Source organism: Phaethon aethereus (genome assembly GCF_964289735.1).
Source record: "Phaethon aethereus genome assembly, chromosome: 18".
NCBI classification, from domain to species: Eukaryota; Metazoa; Chordata; class Aves; order Phaethontiformes; family Phaethontidae; genus Phaethon; species Phaethon aethereus.
Genome location: NC_138594.1, coordinates 1,177,093 through 1,196,007, shown reverse-complemented (window position 1 = coordinate 1,196,007; position 18,915 = coordinate 1,177,093). Strand labels below are relative to the sequence as shown.

At 43.9% G+C, this 18,915-nt stretch overlaps 1 protein-coding gene across 1 annotated transcript; it reads left to right on the top strand.

The window, feature by feature from the left end:
• Nucleotides 1-772: 772 nt before the first annotated feature.
• Nucleotides 773-17,796, top strand: LOC309411532 (myosin heavy chain, skeletal muscle, adult-like; the record flags this gene model as incomplete). Its single annotated transcript, XM_082008193.1, has 38 exons — nucleotides 773-979; nucleotides 1,068-1,211; nucleotides 1,304-1,460; nucleotides 2,793-2,820; nucleotides 2,919-3,036; nucleotides 3,123-3,215; nucleotides 3,341-3,404; nucleotides 3,496-3,594; nucleotides 3,695-3,798; nucleotides 3,879-4,017; nucleotides 4,738-4,856; nucleotides 4,954-5,103; nucleotides 5,497-5,667; nucleotides 6,154-6,463; nucleotides 6,618-6,688; nucleotides 7,370-7,457; nucleotides 7,552-7,669; nucleotides 7,844-7,967; nucleotides 8,053-8,189; nucleotides 8,291-8,546; nucleotides 10,704-10,946; nucleotides 11,056-11,232; nucleotides 11,321-11,466; nucleotides 11,552-11,642; nucleotides 11,732-12,121; nucleotides 12,287-12,413; nucleotides 12,583-12,701; nucleotides 13,256-13,452; nucleotides 13,767-13,950; nucleotides 14,037-14,202; nucleotides 14,375-14,499; nucleotides 14,695-15,003; nucleotides 15,104-15,307; nucleotides 15,601-15,726; nucleotides 15,822-15,992; nucleotides 16,081-16,185; nucleotides 16,329-16,424; nucleotides 17,641-17,796. 38 exons carry the CDS (start codon nucleotides 773-775, stop codon nucleotides 17,794-17,796), a joined length of 5,829 nt encoding a protein of 1,942 aa, XP_081864319.1.
• Nucleotides 17,797-18,915: the final 1,119 nt, after the last annotated feature.

Genomic DNA, 18,915 nt, shown 5'->3' with positions numbered 1-18,915 from the left:
TCCATGAGGGAGTGCCCATGTGAACAAATATTTTCAATATAATTTCAATGCATGTCTGTATCTTCAATCTATAATTTGCCTCTGGAATTCCATGCAGCAATAAGAAATGACTGCCATTCCAATTTTACAGGGTTGGCCAGTTTCCAGGATACAAGCCTGTCTCAAAGGTAATACTCTGAATAATGAACTCCTAGACTCCAGTCTGAGACAGGATGTTTATACAGCGGCGTGAGTTCTCTTTGTAAATCCCCTTATATTTCTGCCTACTTTTGCTTAGGCTAGACTTTTGAAAATGGGGAAGATCTAAAGAATGAAGTAATTTTTCATTTTTAGTACACAAGTAAATACTTTTAAAAAGAAAGTACTCTCTTGAAGATTCATCAGTCATAATTAAGGACCAGAACAGAGAAAGTGATTTTCTCTGGCTGTAGATTCTTTTATGTAAAGGCCTCAAATCTGGTTAGAATTCATCAAGGTGAGTTACCAAACTTTAGTCAATATTCAGAAGATGTTCTATTTACTGTTACAAGGTGTATGTATTTTAGAAGACTAAGTCTCACTCTTGAGTGGGACGTATGTACTTTTAAGCTCAAATCAAAGTAGCTTTCAGTGGTTGCTTTTAAGAAATTTTCTGGGTGACTAGCTAGCAATTTATTAGCTAAAGAGCAAGCAGTTTTCTCACTGATATAGATTATATTATTCTTCTCAGTGATCCATAACCCTTTTTTCCCCAGCAGTCCCTCTGCTGACGGACCTTCAATAAAGTGCAGACATGGCCTCTGCAGACTCTGAGATGGCTGTTTTTGGGGAGGCAGCTCCTTACCTCCGAAAGTCAGAAAAGGAGAGAATTGAAGCCCAGAACAAGCCTTTCGATGCAAAGTCGTCTGTCTTTGTGGCTCATCCTAAAGAATCCTTTGTGAAAGGGACAATCCAGAGCAAGGAATCGGGGAAGGTCACTGTCAAGACTGAAGCTGGAGAGGTGAGCAAAAAACCAGGCTGAAGGACACCATTTGATTCCCACTCTGAGCTTTTAGCTGACATACATGGATCCTTCATTTCCCTGGCAGACCCTGACCGTGAAGGAAGACCAGATCTTCTCCATGAACCCTCCCAAGTACGATAAAATCGAGGACATGGCCATGATGACCCACCTCCATGAACCCGCTGTGCTGTACAACCTCAAAGAGCGTTATGCAGCCTGGATGATCTACGTAAGTACCAGCAGCATCTTCCTTTGGGCAGCTGGGAGGAACTGCTCTGCCAGGCTAAGTGGAAGCCAACGTGCTGTCTCCCTTCCTCGCAGACCTACTCAGGTCTCTTCTGCGTCACTGTCAACCCCTACAAGTGGCTGCCGGTGTACAACCCGGAGGTGGTGTTGGCCTACCGAGGCAAGAAGCGCCAGGAGGCCCCTCCACACATCTTCTCCATCTCTGACAATGCCTATCAGTTCATGCTGACTGGTGAGTGCTTTTTTTGGAGACACTGGTGAGTGATTTCCTTTGAACTGACATCTCTGACAATGCCTATCGGTTCACTGCTGACTGGTAAGTGTTTTCCTTTGAACTGCTCTTGCAATGAACTATCTGTAGAGGGAAATGTAGGGTATTCTCTGGAGATATGGTGCAACACTTAAAATATTGTGCATGTGAAATTAATGGAAGATTAATGCACTTAACTGTAATGGTCTGTGTGAGTTGAGTGTCTGTTCCAATTAGAATAAATAAAGACCTGGACCTAATGAAAATAATCTAGAAGGAGCAAATTCACTGGAAAGAAGACACCTATTTTCTGGTGTATACTTTACTGACTGTGATGGGATCTTACATATATGCATAGATTTATGTAACTTAATCACTAGTCTCAGACGAAGAGTACAGAGTACAATATTGTCACACATACCCTATAAATGTGTGTACAGTCAACTCAAATTTGCAAGCATCAGTGCTAATACGTAAAACAGAGTATCTCTGAACACGTACATAAGCTTCACTTGATTATTATGCAAATGGAATTGATGATGGAAAACATGACCAGGTGGTGCAAAGTACATAGACCCTTTAATGATCTATGCAACCCCAACACTGATCTGTGCAACTGTAATTCAATTGCACCTTATAGTGAAAAGTAAACCTCAGAAAACAATGGCAAGGAAATAGAAAGCTTTTAGCATTTAATCGAATGGCTTAAAAAAGTTCTTTCTGCTTCCTTCTCTTCCTTCCACCACTTACTTTCTCTTCCCTATGTGTGCATTGAAATCAAAGATGTGCAGGATCCTGTTCTTTTTTTACAAGTTGAAAAGTAGATCCAGAATAGAAAAATGAAAAATTAACTTTGTCTATGTATGATCACAGAAATACATAATTTCTGTATATATAGTGGTTCAAAAAAAGAAGAGATGAAAAATACTAAAAGAGCTTGGTCACACATTTCTGTTGTTCATGACATCTCCAAATTTCCATAAGGTTCGTGCTATCAAAGCCCAACCTCAATATTTTTGTTACATGTACTTACTTAATAAGAGAGAAAAAAGTAGCCTGATGAGAAGACATTATCTTGAAAGGCATAAGACTACAAAAGCTACTCTGAAGTGATGTCTTTTTACTTATCCAGTTGATAATACCTGAAATACTGCTGGGAGCATCAGAATTATCTTCTAGACTTCCCAGGGATTTTCACTGTCTTTTGTCCCTGCATCTTCTGGAAGTTTCAGTTCATATTTTTCTCCTAGTTTTTGAGGTGTTTTGTTATTCATCAGCATTAGGAAAAGCTTTCTTATCTCTGTCTTTTCACAGATCGTGAGAACCAGTCGATCCTGATCACGTATGTACACTCCCTGCTCAGGTCCCTGCCCGACTGCCAGGTACCAGGGGACCTCCTGCCTGACCACACGCTCTCTGCTTCTCTCTTTGCTTTGACAGCGGAGAATCTGGTGCAGGGAAGACTGTGAACACAAAGCGTGTCATCCAGTACTTTGCAACAATTGCAGCCAGTGGAGGGGAGAAGAAGAAGGAGGAGCAGCAGTCAGGCAAAATGCAGGTGATTCAGGAAGAACAGTCTTGAATGCTTGACATGTAATTGCCATGCCAAATAAACACTGTAACTGTATAATTATCATCCTGCAGGGAACGCTTGAGGATCAAATCATCAGCGCCAACCCACTGCTAGAGGCCTTTGGAAATGCCAAGACCGTGAGGAACGACAACTCCTCACGCTTTGTAAGTTGTTGCTTTGGACAAAATCCTTCCTCATATAATAGTAGTGATGGGCTAGTGGTATTCTCACATAAGGAGATGGCAATGAAATGCATCTAGGCTGGAATGCTGCTGCTTCTCCTTAACAGGGCAAATTCATCAGAATCCACTTTGGAGCCACAGGCAAACTGGCTTCTGCCGACATTGAAACTTGTAAGAGACTCCCCTGGCCTGATCCCATTCTTTCCCAAATTTCCACCTCTATGTGTGATCTTGTGCCTGACTCTCCTACCTTGCTTGCCAGATCTTCTGGAGAAGTCCAGAGTCACTTTCCAGCTCAAGGCAGAAAGAAGCTACCACATATTTTATCAGATCACCTCCAACAAGAAGCCAGAACTAATTGGTAGGAAGATCACTAACTTTTTTTGAAGGAAGGTCTGTGAGCTCATTGTGTCATCCAGAAAGCTAAAGTAAGCTTGCTTTTTCCCTCTTCCTGCTTTCAGACATGCTCCTTATTACCACCAACCCTTATGATTTCCACTTTGTGAGTCAAGGTGAAATCACTGTTCCAAGCATTGATGACCAGGAGGAACTGATGGCTACAGATGTAAGTAACTGACCAAACAGGTGATCTGGTGGATAGGAGTCCTGGTACATATACATTTACTTTACTGTTTCTGTTACCAGAGTGCCATTGACATCCTGGGCTTCACTGCTGATGAGAAGACAGCCATCTACAAGCTGACAGGGGCTGTCATGCACTATGGGAACTTGAAGTTCAAGCAGAAACAAAGAGAAGAGCAGGCAGAGCCGGATGGCACAGAAGGTATCAGCAGATTCATCAAACTTTCCAAAAGAGATTGTCACCAAAAGAAGTCAGGCTGATTTCAGGCTTTGGATATGCAAAAGTATAAACTAAAAAAATATTTGTTCAATGGCTAAGATGACAGCTGAGACATCTATCTATCTAATCTAATGATACCTGTAACTTTATTCTGTGACTACTTAATAAATTAGAGTTCTGGTGTACACTGCCAGGAAGCCAGGATGCATGGATGTCAATTCCTATAAGATTTTTAGTCATACTTTTGTTGGAATACACCTTGCAATAGCTGCTCGGTTGTGGAGTACCGTAGTGGTTCATCCCTAACAGGATGGGAGACTGTGCTCCTCTGCACTCTCGCTTATTGAGGGGAACTCTGATGTGAGATGTGTATTTAATCAGTCTCTGTCACAGTAGAAAGTATAATCCATGCTCTCTGAGTGATGAATCCTTCTGCTACATGACTAGAAAGAAAGTGCGAAGTCCCATAGTCATGCCTGAAAAAGACTGAAAGCAATGAGTTCTCTCAAAGATCATTTGTAGAAACCAAAGCACAGAAAGTGTTGTAGAATCTAAATCCTGAAGACAACAGAGAAATTAGCTTTGTAGCTTTGACTCAGATATTTCTGTGCAACTCTGTAACAGTGAACATGGCTGTTACTTTTGAGACAGGACCAAATTTTAGGAATTGTCCAATATTTAGTTCTCTCCCTCCCTCTTTAGTGGCTGACAAGGCTGCCTACCTAATGGGCCTTAACTCAGCTGACCTGCTCAAAGCCCTGTGTTATCCCCGAGTCAAGGTTGGGAATGAATATGTGACCAAGGGTCAAACTGTGCAGCAGGTAGGAAAAATGTGGTAACCTGGAACATGCTTTGATGGTTCCCATTGATTCTGCTCTGCTCTGTGTTGTAACCTTCAGACCTTTCTCCTTGCTTTAGGTGAACAATTCAGTGGGTGCTCTGGCAAAAGCTGTCTATGAGAAGATGTTCCTGTGGATGGTTGTTCGTATCAACCAACAGCTGGATACCAAGCAGCCCAGACAGTACTTCATTGGTGTCCTGGACATAGCTGGCTTTGAGATCTTTGATGTAAGGAACACAGTTTTCCTAGCATTTTTATAGAAGGAAAATTGAGATTAAAGGGAATTTTGAGACACATTTTTAATAGAAGTTAGTATATTCCTACACTTATTTGCAGGGGTTTAATCCAGCAAAATAATTATAATAATAACAACAACAATAATTATTATTATTATTACTATTGCTATTGCTATTATTAAACTAATCTCCTAATTACATTGAAATTGAAACCTTCTCTCTGTTCTAAATGCAAAGTCTATCCTAGAGAAATAAATAGAAAACTACACAGGAAGAGGCCTTGTATTTAAAGTATCACCCATGATGAAGCAGGATTGCACAAGAAAACATCTTACTATTATTGCTGAACTTTGAAAATGTTGCATGTCTTTTTATGTCTGGCAGTTCAATAGCTTTGAGCAGCTGTGCATCAACTTCACCAATGAGAAACTGCAACAGTTCTTCAACCACCACATGTTCGTGCTGGAGCAAGAGGAGTACAAGAAGGAAGGAATTGAATGGACATTCATTGACTTTGGGATGGACCTGGCTGCCTGCATTGAGCTCATTGAGAAGGTATCCTTCTTGTTCAGGTGTATTATATGTTGGATCTTCCATACTTGCCAAGAGACATACTTAAGAATCATGTGACGATATTCCACCTTTTCCAAATATATACCCTGTGAAAGTGGCAACAGGGTGGAATTTTTTTTGGAGGTCATACTCAGATATCAGGACTTTTGGTGAGGGTATTCATTTTCATATTACAAAATGAAGTTATATAAAAGACTGTCATGTTCTGTAAGCACCTATCAGTAAAGACGTTTTATGGAAAGGATAGTATTTCATGATGTCATATTTGTAGTTTTTTCATCAGCAAAGGCATTTACGTAGGTTCAAATGAAACAGCAACATGAAAAAAAGTTGAGCTCTAGTTAATTTTCTCTGACTTATTGTAAGGAAATGCACAGGAACAGCTTTCTCTTCTGACTCCAGCAACACTCCAACCAAGGAATGTCTCTTTTCTAACCTGTTTCTCCCGCTTCTTGTAATCTCTGCCAGCCCATGGGCATTTTCTCCATCCTGGAAGAGGAGTGCATGTTCCCCAAGGCAACTGACACCTCTTTCAAGAACAAGCTCTATGACCAGCATCTCGGCAAATCCAGTAACTTCCAGAAACCCAAACCTGCCAAAGGGAAAGCTGAGGCCCACTTCTCTTTGGTGCACTATGCTGGTACAGTGGACTACAACATCACTGGCTGGCTGGAAAAGAACAAAGACCCCCTGAATGAAACTGTCATCGGGTTGTACCAGAAATCATCTGTGAAGACACTGGCTTTACTCTTTGCCAACTATGGTGGAGCAGATGCAGGTCAGCTCTGTGAAAATTGTATTTTCAGTGTGGGACAATGTTGACACAAAATTAAAGCTGTAAAAAGTAAATATTTAAAGTTATTTTGTATTTTGTGGTCTCCAATGTGCAACATCTATATTTTAATATTTTTTTTCTTTTCTTCAATTTGCAGAGGCTGGTGGTGGCAAAAAGGGTGGCAAGAAGAAGGGTTCTTCTTTCCAGACTGTCTCAGCTCTTTTCCGGGTACAGCACTGCATTTGTTATCTCTTTGTAGTATGAGGAGAGGAGGCAAGCTAATATTAAATTTGAAAGGGCCATCTTGCATTGCTGTAATGATGGTGAAATTATTTGGAAACTCCTCATCAGGTTTTCCAGGATCAATTTCAGTATTGCTAATATGTCATGTGCAAAAATAAGCATTCAGTCTTCAAAGATAGTGAAAATCTAATCCTTTTTTTTGTTTGCTTTGTTTTGTTTGGAGAGGATATTATTGAGATCTTTGGTAAGATCTAAAACTATAATTTTAGCATTCCTGCATTTCTGTGAGATTGCTGTGTTGGGTAATTGAGAGTCTCCTCATAAACCTTCTTAGGTATCTTATTTGAAAATAAAGCCACTTTTTTTTTTAAACTTAAGTAGATTGACTTTAGAAAGCAGAACATGAAAAACCTGAAAGTTAATTACTTCCTGTGAAAGTGTGAAATTGTAGATTAGTCTCCATTGGATCAATAGCAACATAGCAGTATTTCAGTCTCTAAAAAATGGTGTTCAATATCTTCAGATAGAATAAATATTTAGTTTCTGTGGCTTTACATAAGTGTTCTGAAACCCAACTAGTTCTGAGAAGTCATAAAGTCATTACCATGGGCTTGATGCATTAAACACTGCACATAGAAAACTCACATTAGTAACTGGTCCCTCTAGGAGAACTTAAACAAGCTGATGACCAATCTACGGAGCACTCACCCCCATTTTGTCCGTTGCATCATCCCTAATGAAACAAAAACACCTGGTAAGATGCTCAAGCAGAAAGACAACTTCCTCTGATACAGCCATTCCCCTCTGCACTGGCAACTGTGGCATTCATTTCTGCTCTGAATCGCTAGGTGCCATGGAGCATGAACTTGTACTTCACCAGCTGCGGTGTAATGGTGTGCTGGAAGGCATCAGAATTTGCAGGAAAGGTTTCCCCAGCAGAGTCCTCTATGCTGACTTCAAACAGAGGTAAGAGCACTGCACTTCTCAGCATCATTAAAAGCAATGTTGGTTCATTTGTACAGGTTCATTCAGGCTGGGCTCTGTTGACAAGAATAGCTATATATTAGCTGGTGGGTTTCAGTAGCTAGTGTTTGTTGGTTAGGAACAAACAGCCTTATCTTCCTCTTTCTCTTTTCACAGATACAAGGTACTTAATGCCAGTGCTATCCCAGAGGGACAGTTCATTGATAGCAAGAAGGCTTCTGAGAAGCTTCTTGCATCAATCGATGTGGACCATACCCAGTACAAATTTGGTCACACCAAGGTACAAGCCCTCCTTGACTCACTCACTGTGTGCCTGTGCTTTGCTCTACCTGACAGTGATGTGTGGCAACGTTCCCTTTCTCAAGGTGTTCTTCAAAGCTGGGCTGCTGGGACTTCTGGAGGAGATGAGGGATGAGAAGCTGGCACAGCTCATCACTCGCACACAGGCCAGGTGCAGGGGCTTCCTGATGAGAGTGGAGTACCAGAGGATGGTGGAGAGGAGGTAGACATTCCTCACCTTCTGTTACAGCCACTGTACTTGGGGGAAAGTGTTGGCACTTGTCATACTGAAAATATTCAATGTACATTTTAATTATGCTTCAGGGAGTCCATCTTCTGCATCCAGTACAATATTCGTGCATTCATGAACGTGAAGCACTGGTCCTGGATGAAGCTGTTCTTCAAGATCAAGCCCTTGCTGAAGAGTGCAGAATCTGAGAAGGAGATGGCCAACATGAAACAAGAGTTTGAGAAAATCAAGGAAGAGCTTGCAAAGTCTGAGGCAAAGAGGAAGGAGCTGGAGGAGAAAATGGTGGCCTTGCTGCAGGAGAAAAATGACCTGCAGCTCCAAGTGCAGGCTGTGAGTTTATTGCTGTTAACATATCACTCAGAAAAGGAGTCTATGCATTCAAACGGTTCTTTAGGTCAGGCTACAGGAGACCAAAAGTCAGATATTTGGTGAATTACCCATCATATGTATGTAAAGTTGAGGAAACAAATGGCTGGCAGTGGCTCTGACAGCCAGTGCAAAGAAATATGGAGTTCCAAGTGGTAGTCGGTGCTTTTGTGCTTTTGCCTTCAGAGGAAGAAGGCAAATATAGCTAGCCAACATGAGCTACTCAGAGCAAAGTTTTGCCTGAACCCCCAAGTACCTCTGAGCAGATGAGTCCTGTAGGGGGTATCTCCATCTCACCAGGATGTAGAACAATTAATTAATTTTGGAGTGTAAATGCAAGCCAGAGCTGAAAGTGGTACTTGTGAATTCAGGTGCAGGAGAAGCCATCCACCCTTTGCTCAATATCTAGCGGTTAATCATTCACTCAGTAAGCGGGAAATACAGCTTCAAATTTCTCCTTAGTCTAAGAATATATAGACAGAGTTCCTGTTTTTGAGAAAAAGTCACACCATCCGGGGGGCGGTTCTTCTTCCCTCAGTTGTTAATTACACAGAAGAGCTCTGTATGCTTTAGACTTAACTGGTATGTATCAAGGTCATAAACTAAATGTATAATGAAGGAGCAGTGTTCGGTTTTTTTGAACATTGTAGGTTTTTGCATCTCTAATCTGGATTTTCTATGGTAGTTCCACTACAAACAACATCTGATGGTGGTAAAATTAATAGTATTTAAGATCGAGAGGTCTAAGAAGTTATTGTTATTAAAAGAACATTCCTTTCCACTAAAAGCCATCTTTCCATAATGTACTTGTGTTGGGGTACCCAGTCTGGAGGACACAATTTAGAACAGGTCAATTAGGGAGCTTTATTAATTATAAACACAGTGAGAGAACATTTGCACAGCTTCTCCCCCTCTGCTCCCCTGTTCTTTGCCAATTGATTGCAGAGACCCAGCCTATATACTGTATCAGAAAAAAAGAAAATGGAAAGAAAAAAATTATAATTTCAATGTTAAGAAAGCCAGGTATCCATCCTTGGAAAGGATATTCTACTTTAAATCGCTTGCTAATTGCAACAATTCTAATGAATCAAACAGTAAATAACATGAGAATATGGAGAAACAGGCTGTTGGTGGAGGTTATAGGAGTGGCACACCTGGTATTATCTTAGCTCAGAAGTAAGGTGTTGGAAGCAATCCTGGACTGTTAGCTTTCAGTTGAAAGGAATATTCTTTTAGTAAAGATAACTTCATAGCCAGAATCTTAAATATTAATAATTTTACCACCACAGTCCTATGAACCTTGTAGACACACAACACTTTGCAAAATAAAATATTGCTTAGAAATATACACAAAAATATTTGATATTCAAATGTCACTTTACAAAGTCACTTTAATCTATTCATTAAATTACTTAAATTACCAATTAAAAATGGATCACTGTATTTAATTACCCAGTTATTTGAACATTCCCATAGAAAATGGGAACCCTGTGTTACCTGTTTTCCCTAGTATAATGGAGAAATATAAATATCCCATTGAACTTTCTTATAAGATATTTGCCTTTCAAATGTATTATTCAAAAAGCCTACCAAAGAGTAAGGTGATGTGTTATCAACTGAAACCAGCATATGCAACTCCAGACACAGTATGGAAGGACAACACATAGGTAGCTGATTTACAAGGGTAAGATCCCACTTGCACAAGCAGCAGTCTTAATACATTTAGAAAGAATAATATTTTTTCTATTAAATTATTGTTGAGAGAACCAGAGCCTTCACTCTCAACATAATAATGGGCTCAGAAGGATTCAATTACAAAAGAAAAGGTATTGAATACTGTGTTTGTAAAGAGAAATGTCTCCAAGTCCATTCCCTCTAGGTAATTGAAGAATTCTCACACCTACACTTACAACATCTGTGAGACATTTTTAGGAGACAGGAAAAAGTTCAGGAATTGTTTAGGACCTCGAAAAAGTTTAGGAATTGTATAATGCACTCCAGAAAAAAAAAAAAAAGACAAAAAAAAGGCAGAGGAGAAGCCAAATTCAGGCCATATTTTAACACATGCTTACATAGAAAAGATTAGAAAAAACCCCAGGAAAATCTATGTCTCCCCACCAGGAAGCAGATAGCTTGGCTGATGCTGAGGAAAGATGTGACCAGCTCATCAAAACCAAAATCCAGCTGGAAGCTAAAGTTAAAGAGGTGACTGAAAGGGCTGAGGATGAGGAGGAAATTAATGCCGAGCTGACAGCCAAGAAGAGGAAACTGGAGGACGAATGTTCAGAGCTGAAGAAAGATATTGATGACCTCGAGTTAACATTGGCCAAAGTGGAGAAGGAAAAGCATGCCACTGAAAACAAGGTATGAGGCAGAAGATGTCACTCTCACAGAAAAGACTTCTGTTTTGCTGTAGGGTATAAAGTTTTAAGCAACTTTTTTTTTATCTGCACTTGCTCCTTTCTTCCTAAAGGTGAAAAACCTCACAGAGGAGATGGCAGCCCTGGACGAGACCATTGCCAAGCTGACAAAAGAGAAGAAAGCCCTCCAGGAGGCCCATCAGCAGACCCTGGATGACCTGCAGGCAGAAGAGGACAAAGTCAATACGCTGACCAAAGCTAAGATCAAGCTGGAGCAGCAAGTGGACGATGTAAGCACACGGGCATACAGCAAGAACATACGGGCAAGTATGGAGTTAGACCCGGCTGGTAGAGCTCTGATGGTCTTGCTCTTTTTAGCTGGAAGGGTCCCTGGAGCAAGAGAAGAAGCTACGCATGGACCTTGAGCGAGCTAAGAGGAAACTCGAAGGAGACCTGAAGCTGGCCCATGACAGCATAATGGATTTGGAAAATGATAAGCAGCAGCTGGATGAGAAACTGAAGAAGTAAGCGTGGCTGTGGGGCACTGGAGTGCTGGGCTGGTGCAATTCCTTCTTCTTTGAGCTCTAACACGGTTTGCTTTGCCCAAAGGAAAGACTTTGAAATCAGCCAGATCCAGAGCAAAATCGAGGATGAGCAACTTCTGGGCATGCAATTACAGAAGAAGATCAAGGAGCTGCAGGCAAGTCTCTGTTCCTTCCCCTCTTTCACCCACACACAAGGTCAGGTAGGAGGAGGGCATGGGTGTGAAGGGTCCCTGATGTTCCCCAGGCTCGTATTGAGGAGCTGGAGGAGGAAATTGAGGCAGAGCGAACCTCTCGGGCAAAAGCAGAGAAGCATCGGGCCGACCTCTCGAGGGAGCTAGAGGAGATCAGCGAGCGCCTGGAGGAAGCCGGAGGGGCTACCGCGGCTCAGATTGAGATGAACAAGAAGCGTGAGGCAGAATTTCAGAAGATGCGCCGCGACCTCGAAGAGGCCACGCTGCAGCACGAAGCCACGGCTGCCGCCCTGCGGAAGAAGCATGCGGACAGCACAGCTGAGCTTGGGGAGCAGATCGACAACCTGCAGCGAGTGAAGCAGAAGCTGGAGAAGGAGAAGAGTGAGCTGAAGATGGAGATTGACGACTTGGCCAGTAACATGGAGTCTGTCTCCAAAGCCAAGGTACAGATTTTCTGTCAGGTTACTGCCCTGTGATACATGACCTGATATATGATTTTGAACCTTCTGGTTACATTTTGCTATCACACACAGTTGTGTTGTTTTTCATCATGAGATCAACAAGCTAGAATTTAGTGATCATACTCTTTACATGTATTTGTCATATAGGCAAACCTGGAGAAAATGTGTCGCACTCTGGAAGATCAGCTAAGTGAGATTAAGTCAAAAGAAGAGGAGCATCAGCGCATGATCAATGACCTCAATACTCAAAGAGCTCGTCTGCAGACAGAAGCTGGTAACACATTCTCACACCCCACTTGAATGGCTGTTGCCAATAATGACAAGAAAATGAGTGATGTTTTATTCAAATTGGTCTATAGTCTGTAAGCTGGTATACAGTGCTTTAAAGACACATTGGCTTAGTATTGCTTTTTAAATTACGGTCTATCTGTAAAATTTCTCAGGTGAATATTCACGCCAGGTGGAAGAAAAAGATGCTTTGATATCTCAGCTATCCAGAGGCAAACAGGCATTTACTCAACAGATCGAGGAACTAAAGAGACATTTAGAGGAAGAAATAAAGGTAAAGGTACTTCCTGTAGGGGGTTTGACTTTAGAATCACATTGCATTTTCTTTCAGGATATTTCCTACTCTCATGTAAAATCAGCATATGTTAGCCATGCCATTTTAATTTGGGAGCTCTCAAACTAGACAATTTTGCCAACTCCCTCTCTTGTGTGGGAAGAAAGGTTGAGGAGGACATTGCCTCCAACCTGGATACTGAGACAGGGAAGGACAACCTTAGTAATGATGGCAGATGAAAAAAGTTGAGATATATCAAAAAAGCTGCATTTCTTAATCTACTTTTCCATAATGGAAACTGAAAATTTAGAACATATTGAAAAGGATTCAACAACTCTCAGCTTTGTAGTTGTCATTTAGAGATTACCTATCATCTCTCCTGAGGTAACATTCTAGATTCCAATCAGAAGCTTCTCAGAACATGGAATCAAGGTACATTTTTTCCTTGGGCTGACTTCAAATGTCAGGTTGAAAGAGTTTTCAACAACTTTCCCTAAGTTAACATTCTTTTGTCTCACAGGCAATTCATTGTCCCAATCCCATTGTCTCCCCAGGCCAAGAATGCCCTGGCCCATGCCTTGCAGTCTGCTCGCCACGACTGTGACTTGCTCCGGGAACAATACGAGGAGGAGCAGGAAGCCAAGGGGGAGCTGCAGCGTGCCCTGTCCAAGGCCAACAGCGAAGTGGCCCAGTGGAGAACCAAATACGAGACGGACGCTATTCAGCGCACGGAGGAGCTGGAGGAGGCCAAGTATGTGGAGATAGGATATGTATGTGAAGAAGACAAGGAAGGCTGAAAGTTCAAAGGCAACATTAGAAGAGACACACCAAGACATTCTAAGGAATAAGTCATGTGTTTGCTTTGGGGAAGGGTAACAGAAAGTGGGAATCTTTATCTTATAGAAGGTTTAGCAGTTTAGTGGTTTAGTAAAGTGAAAGGCTAAGAACAGCATAAATTAAGCCCTTCAGTCTGTGTGACTGCAGACTGCAAAATGATTAAGCATGCTATAGGAAAAAGAGAAAGAACAATGGTTCCTCTGTGATAACTGTGAGCTGTGCTTACAGGAAGAAGCTGGCACAGCGGCTGCAGGATGCAGAGGAACACGTTGAAGCCGTCAATGCCAAATGTGCTTCCCTGGAAAAGACAAAGCAGAGGCTGCAGAATGAAGTGGAGGACCTGATGATTGACGTGGAGCGATCGAATGCTGCCTGCGCAGCTCTGGATAAGAAGCAGAAGAACTTTGACAAGGTCTTTTGGGCTGCAGCCCTGGGGTTCCTGGGCAGAGTGTGCCCTCCTGCTTGCCACATGCATGCTGAGGTCCTGTTTGTCTTCAGATCCTGGCAGAGTGGAAGCAGAAGTACGAGGAAACGCAGGCTGAGCTGGAAGCGTCCCAGAAGGAGTCTCGCTCTCTCAGCACGGAGCTGTTTAAGATGAAGAACGCCTATGAGGAGTCCCTGGACCACCTGGAAACACTGAAGCGCGAGAACAAGAACCTGCAGCGTAAGTGCCTGGCCCTCTGCTACTGGCTGGGCTTTCTCACTATCCGCCACTACGTACCGCTCCACGTGGGTCTGTGCCTGCAGGTCGGCAAAGATGCTCGTCAACCTGGTGCGGCAGAGCCCTTCCCGTTCTGCTCTGTGCCTGACCATGCCATTGCCCTTTGTTCCCACAGAGGAGATTTCTGACCTTACGGAGCAGGTAGCCGAGGGAGGAAAAGCAATTCACGAGCTGGAGAAAGTCAAGAAGCAGATCGAGCAGGAGAAATCTGAAATCCAGGCTGCTCTGGAAGAAGCTGAGGTACATGCCCATAATCACTGGTGTCTGCACTAAAAATTTGAGGGGAATGGGGAAATGTGGCTAAAAAATGCTTGTTCCCCCTCTGTTCTATCCGGGGAGCACAGCCAGCTGAGATTTCCTGAAATAGTCTGTGATCACCTAGGAAGCGAGCAGTAGCCCTATCGATGTTACTAATGTTTGTGTCCACTTGCCCAGGCCTCCCTGGAACATGAAGAGGGGAAGATCCTGCGCCTCCAGCTTGAGCTGAACCAGGTGAAGTCTGAGATTGACAGGAAGATAGCAGAGAAAGATGAGGAGATTGATCAGATGAAGAGAAACCACCTCCGAGTCGTGGAGTCCTTGCAGAGCAGCCTGGATGCTGAGATCAGGAGCAGGAATGAAGCCCTGCGGCTGAAGAAGAAGATGGAGGGAGACCTGAATGAAATGGAGATCCAGCTGAGCCATGCCAACCGCGTGGCGGCAGAGGCACAAAAGAACCTGAGAAACACACAGGCAGTGCTCAAGGTCTGTTCAGCAAAGCTACAGAAAGGGAAAAGATTTCCCTGACATTTTTGGCACCCAAGCGCACACGGCGGCCTTGCAATTTCACTTGTCTCTTTCACAGGATACCCAGATACACTTGGACGATGCTCTCAGGACACAGGAGGACCTGAAGGAGCAGGTGGCCATGGTGGAGCGCAGAGCAAACCTGCTGCAGGCTGAAATTGAGGAGCTACGGGCAGCCCTGGAGCAGACGGAGCGTTCGAGGAAAGTGGCTGAGCAGGAGCTTCTGGATGCCACTGAACGTGTGCAGCTCCTCCATACCCAGGTAAGGTCATGGTGCAAAAGCAGTTGTGTTGACACTAAACAAACACAGAGGGCTGCTGTATACGAGAGGATAGGTCAGGACAGCGGTCTAGATAGGCCTCTCTACTGCTGTCCACAAGGAAAGGCATGCTCAGCACCCATCACCTGGGCCCACCACTCACATTTTGTAAACAATCATTTTAAAAAGAATTCCTGATTTTGAATTGCAAGCTTAAAGAGAAAAGACTTGGCTCACACTGTAGGTTTGGAATTGCAGGCCTCAGAATACAAGTCTTGCACTCTCTCTTTGTACAGAACACCAGCTTGATCAACACCAAGAAGAAGCTGGAAACAGACATTGCCCAAATTCAGAGTGAGATGGAAGATACGATCCAGGAAGCCCGCAATGCTGAAGAGAAGGCCAAGAAGGCCATCACAGATGTGAGTCGGGGGCTCCTTTTGCTGCTGATGGTGGATGTATTCTCCCCCAAACTGCCTCCAGCCCCAAAATGGCTTTGGCCCCTTGCTCTCTCCAGGCAGCCATGATGGCAGAAGAGCTGAAGAAGGAGCAGGACACCAGCGCCCACCTGGAGAGGATGAAGAAGAACCTGGACCAGACGGTGAAGGACCTGCAGCTTCGTCTGGATGAAGCCGAACAGTTGGCTCTGAAGGGAGGCAAGAAGCAAATCCAGAAGCTGGAGGCCAGAGTGCGTAGGGCTGGTATTTGTGCATGTGAGTGAGCACGTCCCTTGCAGAGGTACCGGGGAAGCTCCAAAGATGGGCTTCTCATTGCAGGTGCGGGAGTTGGAGGGGGAGGTTGATGCTGAGCAGAAGCGCAGCGCCGAAGCCGTGAAGGGTGTGCGCAAGTACGAGAGGAGGGTGAAGGAGCTGACCTACCAGGTAAGGCAGGAGGCCTCCTTGGGCTGACGGAGTTTTCTCACAGCAAGTCAGACTTTGCAGACACCACCCCCAAGGGGAATTGTTAACCTCACGTGTTGGGAAACCAATAATTCACTCTCCTTCCTGCTTACCAACCACCCTAGTCTGAGGAAGACCGGAAGAATATTCTCAGGCTCCAGGACCTGGTGGACAAGCTGCAAATGAAGGTGAAATCCTACAAGAGACAAGCTGAGGAGGCTGTAAGTATTGTTTGTAGTCGTAATAAACATCACCCTCTGAGGAGGAACACAAATCATACGGGAAATGAATATGAATTTTTTGGAAAGCATAGAAACTGGTGAAGAATGATGGACTTCAAGTGCAGTGAAATAATGGTCAGTTGTTTTGGAATGGTTTAGTCTGGGCCTACAAGAAACTCCTCCTTGTAAAGCTTGTAAGGAGTGGTTACCCATGAAAAATTTAACTGTAGGAACATAATCTTTAGGGTATGGTGACATTGCTTGCTTTTGGCCATGGTCTTGTCAGGGATAAACTAAGAGAGGTCCTACAATCTGTTTTATATAGGAGGACAAACTGACAGGCATGGCTCACTATCAGCTTCCCAGCTGATAATTTTTTGTGTCAGGTTCCTTCCTGCATAGGCCTGTGTAGACAGGTTTTTCTGTCATATGGTGAGTGAATGATTTGTGAGAGGGACATGGATGGGTTCTAATTGACTCATCTCCTCTAAGTTCTTCATCTTATATCTGAGAGTGCAGACGCAGGACACTGAGCCAGAACAGGAGATAGAGAGCTTAGCTGATCTGCTGAACTTGAAATAAATTTCAATATCTGCTGAAAAGCAATGTTCTTTGTAAGACAAAGTGACAAGATATTTGACTGCAGACAGCGGCTGGAAGAGGAGGGTGGATTGTGGGGGGTGTTGTATGGTTATGGAAGAAGAAGGAGATGTGCAGGTACCTGGCTGTGCTGCCACAGCAGACATGGAGAAAGAAGGAAAAGCTATACTCAACTAGCGAGGAGTGGCAGGAGGGGGCGGGTACTTCCTCCCTGAGTTTATACTACTCCATGAGTATAAACTCACTTCTGATGAGTATACATGTTCTTTCTTGGTGCTGCAGGTCTTTCTTAGCCCTAACCTTTGTGTGTAAAGAATGCAGCCCAAACAGCTTTTTCTCAACGGCTAAAACCAGATACTGCTATACTGTCCATCCCCTTTGCACATTCCAGAGGTCAGAACTGCGATAGCAATTCAAACGTGGTTTAGTTGGTTTGAATGGGATATTCTAAAAAGGGAGGATGAGGTCTGTATGAGGCTTATGTGTAAACAGTGGTACATGGGAGATCGGAGGTCTGTGCTTTCCCCTGGGGAACAGCTACTAGACTGCAAGGCCGAGGTGCAGGAGGAGTGAAACCCCTGCCAACTCTCACCACCGACTCCCTATCCCCGCACAGGAGGAGTTGTCCAATGTCAACCTCTCCAAGTTCCGCAAGATCCAGCACGAGCTGGAGGAAGCCGAGGAGCGGGCTGACATTGCGGAGTCACAGGTCAACAAGCTCCGAGCAAAGAGCCGGGAGTTTCACAGCAAGAAGATAGGAGAGGAAGAGTGAGGATGTCATGAGGCAGCAAAGTGACCCGAGGGGTGCACAAAATGTGAACACCTCTGTCACTTTCTTATGTAATTAGTCTTTGTAACCACGTCAATGTCTAGAGAATAAAGACTGTAGATTCCTTTGCATACACTCTATGAACAGTGACACCTTTTTTTTTCCTGATCAAGCCTGGGATATTGCATTGCAGCACAAGTTTTCTTGCTTTTCCTGGCTTGGGGAAGGCAGAAGCCAATCACAGAATCATAGAATGGTTTGGGTTAGAAGGGACCTTAAAAATCATCTAGTTCCAACATCCCTGCCATGGGCAGGGACACCTTCCACTAGACCAGGTTGCTCAAAGCCCCATCCAACCTGGCCTTGAGCACTTCCGGGGGCGAACCATCCACAACTTCTCTGGGCAACCTGTTCCAGTGTCTCACCACCCTCATAGTAAAGAATTTCTTCCTTATAGCTAATCTAAATCAACCCCCTTTTAGTTTAAAGCCATTGCCCCTTGACCAATCACTGCAGGCCTTGGTAAAAAGTCCCTCTCCAGCTTTCTTGTAGGCCCCCTTCAGGTACTGGAAGGCTGCTTCCCAGAGCCTTGTCTTCTCCACGCAGAATAACCCCAACTCTCTCAGCCTTTCTTTATAGAAGAGGTGTTCCAGTCCTTGGATCATTTTTATGTCCCTCCTCTGCATCTGCTCAAGCAGATGCATCTCTCTGGTACTGGGGCCCCCCGAGCTGGATACAGTACTCCAGGTGGGGACTCATGAGAGTGGAGTAGAGGGGCAGAATCACCTCCCCCAACCTCCTGGTCATGCTGCTTTTGGTGCAGCCCAGGATACAGTTGGCCTTCTGGACTGCGAGCACACATTGCCAGAACATGTTGAGCTTCTCATCAATCAACACCCCCAAGTCCTCCTCAGGGCTGCTTTCAGTCCAGTTGTCTGCCCAGCCTGTATTTGTGCTTGGGATTGCCCCGACACATGTGCTGGACTTTGCACTTGGCCTTGTTGAACTTCATGAGGTTTGCAGGGGCCCACCTCTCATGCTTGTCAAGGTCCCTGTGAATGGCATCCCTTCCCTTCCTGTCATCTGCAAATTTGCTGAGGGTGCACTCAATCCCACTGTTCA